Source organism: Mastomys coucha, unplaced genomic scaffold (genome assembly GCF_008632895.1).
Source record: "Mastomys coucha isolate ucsf_1 unplaced genomic scaffold, UCSF_Mcou_1 pScaffold18, whole genome shotgun sequence".
Classification (NCBI taxonomy): Eukaryota; Metazoa; Chordata; class Mammalia; order Rodentia; family Muridae; genus Mastomys; species Mastomys coucha.
In genome coordinates, this window is record NW_022196900.1 from 101,732,559 (window position 1) to 101,744,164 (window position 11,606).

The following is an 11,606-nucleotide window of genomic DNA, read 5'->3' on the forward strand; positions in this document are numbered from 1 at the left end:
AAAAAAAAAAAAAAGAATAAAAAAAGAAAAAAGAAAAATACTCATTTTTTTACCTAGAAACAAATATGGGGGTGTAATTGTATACATTTTTATTTCTGTTTTTTAGATAGTCTCATTAATTAGCTTAATTTATTAACATTTATTTATTTGTATGTGTGTGCAGGCATGCATATGCCCACAAATGGAGGTCAGAGGACAGTTTTCAGGAGTCAGTCCTTTCCTTCTATCAGGCTTGAGAGCAGACACGTCTACCCACTCAACCATCTGACCAGCCCTAGAATCTGCTTTAGAAGACTTCGGTGAAGAAAAAAAATAAAAGTGATGGATTACAGTGTAACTGAGGTTCATAACACATTTCCTGTGATATATGAGAAATCCATAATAAAAGTGATCAAAAATTCTTGTTTCAAAAAATACATTAAGGAGTATTTCTCTAGTCCTGTTCTCCTATAGCACTGTATGTAAAGCCTCAGGAGCACACCTTATAGCAAGGAAGGATTGCTGAGGCACATCTCCACAGGCACAAAGAGAACAAAGTCACCTGAATAACATATCGAATCCAGCCAGAGAATGACTGAGCACTACCACTTCCGGTCACCTTGACAGGCCAACACCCCCAGAGTCTCAGAGCACAGCCAAGGAGTGTGCTCGCCACCCTCCCCACCCCACCCCACCCCCACCACCGAGGCAGAGGCAGAGGCTGAACTGGCTTTTCCCCCATCTCTCCTCCCAGGCCTCCTGCTTCTAGAGGTGGGGTAGAGAAGAGAGGCAACACCAGCACAGGGTAACAGAGTTCCCTTCCTGGCTGCTCCCAGCAGCACGCACGGCCGAATGTTCCAGGGTATACAGATGAAGACCTCCCTCCCGAGCACACAGAAGTTACCAGCTGCTGCTGCACAGATGTCAGGACGCTGACAGACCTGTACAGCCCCAGCCATCAACTCCGTGCACCTACCTGCTGTTCCGTCATAAACGACAGGCTGTCTATTTGCTACCTCTTTTTTTTTTTTAATATTTACAATATGAATGTCAAGGTTAAATTACAATCATGAAAGCCTACATCCAAATGAAAACTGTAACAGCAACCACTAGAAGCTTGTTAGGTGGAGGGCCTCAAAATAATCTCATCTAAAGCTTGGGACCACCCTCTCCATAGGCACTACTGCACACCACCCAGTTTATTGATGAAAACCCTGATTCCCTGATTCACCCAGGAACACAGCTGCAGTGCAAGAGTCAGGACTCTAACAGGCAAACTAACTTTGCACACTGCATTCTGTGACCACTGCTACAGTGAGCCCAGCAGAAGCCAAGAATGCTATGAGAGGGTGGGGAGCTAACACAAAGCCTTGCAGAGAAAGCTGTGTAATAGAAGTTGCTACCATGCACCAGACATTTGGCTAGGTGATTGCATATGGACCTCACATCATCATAAAACATGAATGATGAGGAAAACAGGCTAGAGAAGCAAAAAGGACTCCCTGGAATCATACGGCCAGAGGAACTACAAGCTGCTTAAACTACATATTCTCTCTGCCTCCAGATGGGGTTTACAACAAAACCCTTCCTAAGACACTGACATCACTTAAGTCTCTATTTCTCAACAGCCAGGCAGAGACTACACAGCCCTCTGCCAATTAGAGCTCTTTTCAAGGAGGAATGTAAAGTGCTTACATTTTGATAAGATTCAAACTCGCAGGGTGGTGGTGGCCTTTAATCCCAGCACTTGGGAGGCAGAGGCAGGTGCATTTCTGAGTTTGAGGCCAGCCTGGTCTACAGAGTGAGTTCCAGGACAGCCAGGGCTACACAGAGAAACCCTGTCTCGAAAAAACAAACAAACAAACAAAAAGTTTCAAACTCATCCTCAGAGTGTATACCTTGAGATCCAGCTTGGAGTTCACTGGCTCCTGGAGCTCAGACTCCATGGAAGCACTGGACTCTGCCTTCACGTTCTGGAGAAGGCCTTCAGGTGGCACTTTCATCGCATGGTTGTCTGCGGTGGAGCCAATCCCAAAGAAGTCCAGTATCACCACCCAGGTTTGCAGGGTGATCAACACATCCAAGCAGTTAAAGTCGACATCGATGCTCCGGTTAATGCGACCATAACTGGAAGAGAACTCTGGATGTTTTTTATCCACCAAGAATATATTGATGTGGACCAGGGAATCGTCAAATTTACTCTTTCCAACAAGCGCCTTGGGCTCGTCCGCTGAGGGGGAAGGAGGTGGGGTCTGGGGGTAGCTCTTGTCCTGGGCTTCCTTTTGCTTTTTCCGACATGTGGAAATGGGTCTTTGATACAACTGGAAGACGTTCGGCGCTTCCTCCATGTGGGAAGGGAGAGACCGGGGCATGTCAGGGTACTCTACACTGGACACCGAAGGGCAAGACTGAGAGAGATACTCCTTCTGTGCTAAGCTAGATGGCTTGGGAGCCCCTCTGGACACCATCAGGCTCTTGTACTTAGAGTCTGGGTTCTTCTCCAGTAGGTCTTCCATGAGGAGTGAACGCAGGGCAATCTGGATGGATAAGGTCTGTGGGTGGTCTTTACTAAACTCCACCTCAAAATCTTGAAACTTTAAGCTCACAAGCCCTTGGGCCCCCAAAGTCAGGTCAGCGCTCAGCTGAACCTGCAGCTCCGATATACAGAAGTTGGCTTGAATCTGAGTGAAGGCCTTGGCTTCCTTCACAGACAAGGACTTCTGAGAAGTGCTAGAAAAGCTGGAGTGGCTGAACAGTCCATTCTCCTTCTTCTCCACAGAAGGTTCTCCGCAGGAACTGAGCTGGGGCAGGGGAGAGTTAAGGCAGGGGGAGGTCGGGGCACTGGCTGCAAACTTATTCAGATCTTCACTGTACACGAGGTTGTCCATCGTCTGTAACACCTGCTCATACACGTGCTTGGCTAACACCACCTGCATTCAAAGGGAACAGCCCCGTTATTCCAGAACCATTTAAAATGTATTGCAATTTTTTATATAGAACGGGAGTGGGGGAATGCATAAGGGGGGATATACATGGGTACAAGTGCCCATGGAAGTTAGAAGAGTCAGACACTGCCACTCCCCCCCCCCCACCAGAGACAGCTGTCAGCTCCCTGACATGGGTGCCGGGAACTGAATTCAGGTCCTCTAGAAGAGCAGAAGAGCCCTAGTCACTGAGCCATCTCCCCAGCTCCCTTCAACTCTATATTCATCACATAGACCCTTGGTTCTCAGCTGGTATTTCTATGTTTACCAAGAGGCTCTCAATTAGTGGGCATTAAGGACCATCATTTCTTTTCCCTTCCCACTTCTATTTACAAGGCTCTCCCTAGCTACCTGCAGAATAATCTACACACATCAATGTGCAGCCAGTACTCCCTGGATGGAGTCAGCATAGCCACTCTTTCTAACCACACAAAATAACTCAGAAAGCAAGGAGACCTCCAAATGTCTAATGTGGGCACGGGACTGAAAAACAAGATTCTAAAACTACTGCAGGTCAGCAGTCAGCAGGACAAACAATGGTCAGTACTTTTCAAAAATTATGCAGCTCTGCATAATTCTTTCTCGCTTACAGTTTCCATTGTTGGCACTTGCCTGGGACCCAGAACATAATAGGCAAACATTGTCACTTAGCTGCACCCCCAGCTTCTTACTTTCTTTTCGTTAGAATTTCTTATTTAAAAATATTTTCAAGTACATCTTTTTTACTAATTAAGGGCAATTAACAGAGGGATCGCAACTCAGATACAGAAATTTTGACAGACTTGGAAAGTGGCCGTTCTATAACCCCTAATTTAATCTTCATCCCCACAGAGTTCATTAGTGGAATGAAGCAACAGAAATGACTGACAGGGAATTTTACAAGTGAGAGATCAGGCTCTTGCCACCCACACATCCTCATCAAACGCAGACATTTGTGTGACAGATACAACATAACTGGGGGTTCTTGACAGCACCTGCCTGGAAAGCTCTAGCCAAGAGAAGGAGAGCTAAGAAAGACCAGAATCCAGGGAGGCCTGGGTGGTTCCCAGCAATACTGGCCCCAGTTCAGAGAGGCACAAATGCACCACACTGGCCACTCTGTAGGCAACTGACCAGTTTCCACACAGAGTTATGGAATGGCAGATGCGGCAGGGCAGATCCAGAGAGCCCTAAAGGATATTGTACCTAACTGCTGCAGACCTGCTTGGACATGATGCAAGCAGACCAGAATGAAGACATTCCTGAAAATCAAACGCCGTCACAATACATAAGGAGACAAAGTTCAGAGAGACACATCCAAAATAGACAAGATGAAGTGAAACAAAGCCTGAGATTTACATTAAAATGTTTCCTTTAAAAAACTGTTTATTAGCTGGGCAGTGGAGGCGCATGCCTTTAATCCCAGCACTTGGGGGAGGCAGAGGCAGGCGGATTTCTGAGTTAAGAGGCCAGCCTGGCCTACATGAGACCCTATCCCAAAAAAGGGAAGAAGGGGCTGAAGAGATGGCCCAGTGATCAAGAGTAATGAATGGTTTTATAGAGGACCAAGTTCAATTCCCAGCACCCATACTCTCAACCACCTATAACTCCAGTCCCAAGGGATTTGATATCTTCTTCTGGCCTCTGTGAGCAGTAGGCAAATAAAACATCCACACATACAGCATAAAAAAGTTAATAAAAAAAGAGAAAGAGAGCTGGGGTAGGGTTTCTCACCCAAAGACTCTGATACTAGTCAAACTTGTGACCATCTATAGCCCGACAGAGGGGCCACTGATCCTGAAAACACTCATTAACACTTACTCATTAACACTTACTCATTAACACTTACTCATTAACACTTACTCTTTCCTCTAGTCCTGTAAATCAGGGAAAAAAGTTACTTGTGAAGAAAGGATACATATGTACACAATGTACACACATAAACACACATAAACACACATAAACACACACACACACACACACACACACACACAGACATACATACACCCTAACTGGCCCAATTCAATTCAGAGAGGGCAAGCTTAACTTTACTCTGTTGAAAGGATCAGTCAATGCCTCGAATAATCACAATTGTTATACAGTCTATCCCAAGTGTGTCCAAAGTGGGATAAGAATTACATCCTCCTGGGAAAGACAACTGGCTTTTTAGGCAGTAATTCCCCATCCACACTGGGAAATGGGACTGGAAATCTACTTTGTTTTTTTGTGACACATGAAGAAAGCCATTGCTAGGGACAAAATGGTACAATCAAAGGATTCCATGTTGCTGAGGGCAGCAGGGCATGTGCGTAGTAATCTCATCACTCGGGAGGTAGAGTCAAGAGAACGATGAATTCAGAGTCAGCCTGGGCTAAAGAGTTATACAAGGTTCAATGTTTATTAGAGCAAATTATCAACAACATGAATGTATACTGATGATATGTCCTTGAATTTACATATTTTTCTTTCAACACTTAATATACCTAAATATATACCATTATAATCTGAGTACTATATACACTATAAATATAAAATAAATACAGATTGGGCTGAAGAAATGGCTCAGTGATTAAGAGTACTTGTTGTTGCAGAGGACTTGGGTTCAATTCCCTGGACCCACATAGTAGCTTACAATCATCCGCATCCATAATTCTAGTTCCATAGAATCAGGCACCCTCATCTGGCCTACTTGGGCACCAGGCACTACACAATTCACTCCATACATGCACACAAAACACTCATACACATAAAAATAAATAAAACTTAAATAAACACACACACACAAACAGATATAGGAAAATTCTTCCTAGTCTGAAATCAAAATACTCCTGAAACCTATAACATTCAAAAGGTTTCCAATTTAAAAGTACTTCAGACTTCAAATTAAGAGATCAGAGATGCTCAACCATAAAGATTTTGCAAATGTCCCAAATACACAGTTCCCAAACCTAAAATGTATCTCATCTTCCACATCTCAGAAAAGGAATAATATCTGATTGGCTCTGAACTTCCCTAACCTGATGATCAATCCTGTGTTTGCTTACCTGAACTGAGTTGACAAACTTTCCTTCAATCTTCATGATGCTGGACGTTCCCAGCTCATCTGGACTAAGGGAGAAAGTCAGCTCAGATTCTCTCTCGATAGGGATCTTCTCCAGCTTAAACTGGATGGTGGTATTGTTCAGGATATGAAAGGCTGGCCGAAGAGAGCAGAAGTGACAGAGCATGAACACTGATATCTGGTTTGTTACTGACAATCAAGTATCCTGTATATACAATAAAGCCTAGGGGTTATCTGATGGCAGGTTGGCCTTGCAGCTGAGTCTATGACTGAGACCAAAATGCACAGCAAGTAGAAACACAAGACAAGTTTACAAGGGGGAAAGGATGTACTTTTATGACATGTTCTGCCTGGCAACTTTAAAATATGAAATGGTAAGGCTTCAAAGATAGCTCAAAGGATAAATAAAGGCCTGATGACCTGAATTTGATCTCTGGAACCCACATGGCTGAAAGAGATAACCAACTCCCACAAGTTGTCCTCTGACCTCTGCACACAACACTGCAACATGCATGCATGTGGGCACATGCACGCGGACGGAGACACACACACACACACACACACACACACACACACACACACACCAGATAAATATACTTTAAAATGTATCTGATATGGTAAACACTAAGTCAGTCCATTCTCCTAGCCATGGAAGCTAGTTTTCCAACCCAGATTGCTCCTCCCATGGCTTTCAGTAATAGACCCAGCTTTCTTGGGCCTCAAGACAGTATTATAGCTGAACACTCATTCCAAGCACAGAAAAGAACTGTTTACTAAGCATGGAAATGAAGGACTGGCTGGATACAGCCCAGCGGTTAAGAGCACATCTAGCACATTAGGCCAGAGGCTGGCTCTCCAGATTTCAAATCAGTGAAGGACATTCTGAGAACCACAGACGTTTTCAAGGGCATTACTTTCTTCGCCATTGAACAGTCTCTAGAGTGTTCCTGATTCTATAGCTGCACTGCTTGGGTCTAACTGTCCACATCCAGAATACAAACATGCAAATGCCATTTCTTGTACCCTGCACAGACCCACTTACAAAAATCAGAGCACTAGAGAAACCTAACACACCCAGAGACTAAGTTTCCTTTTGTGTTTACATTAAATTCTTGTGCTACCTTAGGCTATAATATTTAACTGCGAAAAATGTACAGCTTAAACAAGAGAATAAAAATAATACATAAAATGAGGTCATATATATCCATCCACTGAAGCATCTTGGTGAAGAATTCACCTAGCTGCAAGCTCTTCACAGAAAGAGTTTCTCTGTGCAGCCCTGGTTGTCCTAAAACTCACAGTGTAGACCTGGCTGGCCTTAAACTCACAGAGACCTACCCACCTCTGCCTCCCTGTGCTGGTATTAATTGTATGCACCACCACACCTGGCTCAAAGTACATTATTTTATCCAAAGAGAGAAAGTAAAACCATGCCAGCCCTCTACAAAACTGTTAAAAACACCACTATGATTGTTCGCACATTAACCAGAGATAACCCTAAAAGGAAGGGACTGTATTGTTTTCAGGGACACATACACAGTAGCTGAGTTTAGAACCTTTACACACACTCAAAACATGTTTCTGCTTCTCACCTTGGCCTCTATGCAAAGATTCAAAGAAATCGTGTCGTGTGAAGTGAGCCTCCTCCTGGCTATTAACACTGGCTGACCCAGAGGGCGGGCAAAATGTCCGACTGACTTCAGGTCCGGCATTGTCCCTGCCTGCTAGCTGAGTGCAATTCAAAGAATAGAGTTTAATGTCTTTGATTTCCACCTGCAGGCGGTCACTTCTGGATTCATCATCTCCTGCCACAAAATTCTGGATGAATATCTGTCCCAAGTGTCCCACCAACAGCTCAGGACTCCCAGGCCTCCGAGGGATAGAAACAACTGGAGACTCAATGTTTATGTTCAAGATGAGCTTCACCGTGTCCGATCGAGGGGAAGGAAGGCCAAACCCATAGATTTCATTCTCCTCTAAGACAAACGGTTCCCTGGTCTTCTTTGGGGTTTCGAAGAGTGACACCATCTCACTGTACTCGGCAGTCTTGGTGGCTAATACTGTGGTCACTTTGGTGGCTGCACTTTTCAACATATTGCGAAAATTCTCTTCCAGCTCATCCATAGATAATGTCAACTCCTTCAAGAATTTAGCAGAGTGGTTATAATGCAAAGATGCCATCTTCAGATTGAGAAAGCATTCCTGTTTTGATTTCTCAGCAAATGTGAAACTCAATGCTTCAGTCAGGGCTGCATCTTCCATTCTGACAAATACACTTTCAAAATAGCCAATGTCGCTGACGATGTTCTCATAGCCTACAGAATTCCCGATGCTGACAACATACTGGTTCTTCACATTCTCTTGTGTCAGATCCATGAGTTGCAAACAGCCAAGGGAGCCATTCATGTCAAACGAGCTGCCCATCGACACGTTCACCTTGGTGCCACCAATACTGGCTGTTGCAATTTTCCTGCCATGTCTCTCCCCGTCAGCCATGCCCACTGTCCGAAGCAGCAGGAGGTTGAGCCTGTGGATCTCCACAGCAACCTCTGTGTTCTGCTCATAAGTTGACTGAATTGTGCCCTGTTCCATAATGCTTCTTTCAAGGTCAGTCATCAGAGGCTGAGGGCTCACCTCATCCTTTTCCTTAGGGAAGGATTTTTGAAGAAAACCAATGAGTTCCACAATTGTCTCTGGGTTTAGGATGATGTCCAAATTATTGACCTGAAGGGAAATGACCTGCAGAGTGCTGTCCAAGTTCATAGATGGGCACTCTGAACTCACAAACTGATACTCCAATTTAATGAGAGACTCTTGTTCTTTAGTGAGAATTTTCTCCAGGGAAACACTAGTGGCTGATTGGTCGTTAATGGTTACATCAGTTTGGAAGGCCACATTAGGTCCAGAGACAGGAGACTGTGCCCTGCTATCCCGGAGGCTTCCTGTAGGAATATCAAAACTCAGATTCTTATGTGAAGCCATCAGAAGGTCAAAATCAGCACCGTAAGTCTGCATGGTGTCCACCAGGAGCAATCCATGAACAGTCAGGGAGACTTCAGCATCATACGGTCTTTTCACAAAGTGAGCGTTGGTGCCAAACACCTTGAGCACTGAGATGTAGCGGCCACTGCTCTCAACACCAAGCTGCATGCAGTTCACCTTGAATTCCGCTAGGAGGAGCTGTGATTCCACTAGCACCTCCCGTGTGTGCTGCTCCAGCATTACAATACTCTGGGTCAAGTTCATTACTGAATCCTGCAAGCTTCCCCGAGGTCCTTCCTGGGGGAAAATCTTCTCTCTGATCTGGGTGTCAGAGGGCTTGATTTCAGGAGTGGTGAGGAGAGCAAAGCAGTTCTTCAGAGCAGATATCTTATCTTCATTGATGTGGATTTTTAAGTCTGGTAAATTGCCTGAGAGCACGGCACCAGGGTACTTGGGGTCTGACGTGTAAATCAGCCGACGTTCTAACTGCAGGTGAACATTGAACTTCTCAACTACATGTGTTGGGCCCACATCAATGTCCTGCACGCGTTTCCAGTTGTCTCTCACGTGCCCTACCATGACCTGGAGGTCCATGAATGTCAGAGAGTACCTCTCATACATCTGTGTGCTCATTAGGTGAGCCTGAAGCTGTTCCTCGCTGAATTCCACTCCAGAAAAGGGTGGTGTTTTCTCTCCGTTGCTACTGCTGGTCTCTGGAGGTGGGGTACTGGGAGGTGTAGCAAGAGGGGTCTTATATTCATCATCACTGAACTGGTTCTCTTCAGAAGCTGAGCCATCCCTACTTTTCCTCCTAGTGTCTTCTACAAGGAGAAATGAAGAGACCGTAAGTAAAACGTCTCCTACTTGCCCCCTCCCTCCCTTGTTATAAATAAGGAGCACTGGAGAAGCAGCTCAGTGCTCAGGAGCACTTCCTGCTCCTGTAGAAGATCCAGGATTGATTCCCAGCACCCACGTGGCAATTCACTGGATGCCTGTAACTCCACTTTCAGGAAACCAAATGCCATCTTTTGGCCTCTTCAAACTCCTGCACAGATGTGGTACACATAAACTTAGGCAATTCACATTAAAAAAATAAAGTCTTAGACACAGATTTAAAATCTTGAGAATTCAATTATAAAATACTTCAGCACTTCTGAGGCAGAAGCAGGCAGAACATTCTAAGTCTGAGAACAGCTTAGTCTGCATAGTAAATTCCAAGCCTGCCAGGCCTACATTGTCAGTCCCTGCCCCATATTATAAAAGATGAGGAGAAGGAAGAGGAAGAAGAGGGGAGAGGGAGGGAGAGGAGGAGGAAGAAGAAGGAAAGCGTCCACTAAGCTGATGTTTTTTAAGTGGATGAAAATGAAAGACATAACACTGTAACTGCTATTCATTTACTATGAATTTATCTATTAAACTGAAAACCAAAATTCAAAGAATAAAAATGTAGGTAAGAATCCCTCCAAGCTCAAACTAGGATACCGAGGCCCCCAGCCACTGGCAGTACTTTCACAGCTTATCACTGGCAGGGTTGCTGACACGACTCTCTTACAGCATTCTCCAAGCTTTCATTTCTCCATTTATTATAGTATTCATTTTGTTTCCCTTCTAGAATATTCTTGCTCTACATAATACCCTTATCTGGCACATAAAGGGAGAAAAAGAAAGCCAACAATACAAAGTTGCCACACAAATATCATAATACATAAAATTTTAAAAATAAAAAAAACTAATTTTCCATCTCTAACCCTGAGTATTAGGAAATGTTTATCAAAATGCACAATGTCACACAGAAAAATTCAACCACCGTGGAAGTCAATTTGGTAGTTTCTCAGAAAACTGGGAATAGTTCTACCTCAAGACCCAGCCATACCACTCCTAGGCATATACCCAAAAGATGCCCCACCATCCCACAAAGATAGTTGCTCAACTATGTTCACAGCACCTTTATTCATAATAGCAAAAAACTGGAAACAACCTAGATGCCCCTCAACTGAAAATGGATAAAGAAAATGAGGTACATCTACACTATGGAATACTACTCAGCTATTAAAAACAAAGGCATCATGATTTCTGGAGGCAAGTGGATGGAACTTGAGAATATTATGGTAACCTAGTTCTAAAAGGATATGCATAGTATGTACTCACTTATTAGTAGATATTAGCCATAAAAGACAGGTATGACACTATATTACACAGACCCAAAGAAGCTAAAAAAGAATGAAGGTCCAAGGGAGGAATCTCAGTTAGAAGGAGAAATAAAATAGTCATAAGATTAGAAGGAGAAATAAAATAGTAATAAAAAAATAGTAATAAAATAAAAGAGTCAGACAGAAGGAGGTAAATGGAAGGGAGAGGAAATGGGGAGAAGAATGGGGAGATTGTTCAGGTTCAGATGTGGGGAAGGACAAGAGAGATAGCTAGATAACAATGAAAATGAATGGAAATCTGCCAGTGAAGGGGATGAAAGGGGGGTGGGGCATCTCCAGAAACAAATAGAGACCTGGGATACAGGAGGCACCCAAGAATCAATGGTGGTGATCTTTTGGTTGTTTTCTTTTCTTTTCTTTTCCTTTTTTTTTTTTTTTTTTTTTTTTTTTTTTTTTTTTTTTTTTTTTTTT

The 11,606-nt window shown here is 43.8% G+C and overlaps 1 protein-coding gene across 7 annotated transcripts in view; it reads right to left on the reverse strand.

Moving 5' to 3' along the window:
• Nucleotides 1–11,606, reverse strand: part of Vps13d (vacuolar protein sorting 13 homolog D) — a 234,091-nt gene that overhangs the window by 183,303 nt on the left and 39,182 nt on the right. For all 7 annotated transcript variants that reach the window (XR_004121180.1, XM_031379407.1, XM_031379404.1 and 4 more), the window contains 3 exons: nt 7,596–9,806; nt 5,987–6,138; nt 1,878–2,909 (listed from right to left, as the gene is read on the reverse strand). Coding sequence is in view for 6 of the 7 variants with exons in the window: in XM_031379407.1 (XP_031235267.1) it covers nt 1,878–2,909; nt 5,987–6,138; nt 7,596–9,806 (3,395 nt within the window). In the remaining variant the exon portion in view is untranslated. The remainder of the gene's footprint in view (nt 1–1,877; nt 2,910–5,986; nt 6,139–7,595; nt 9,807–11,606) is intronic.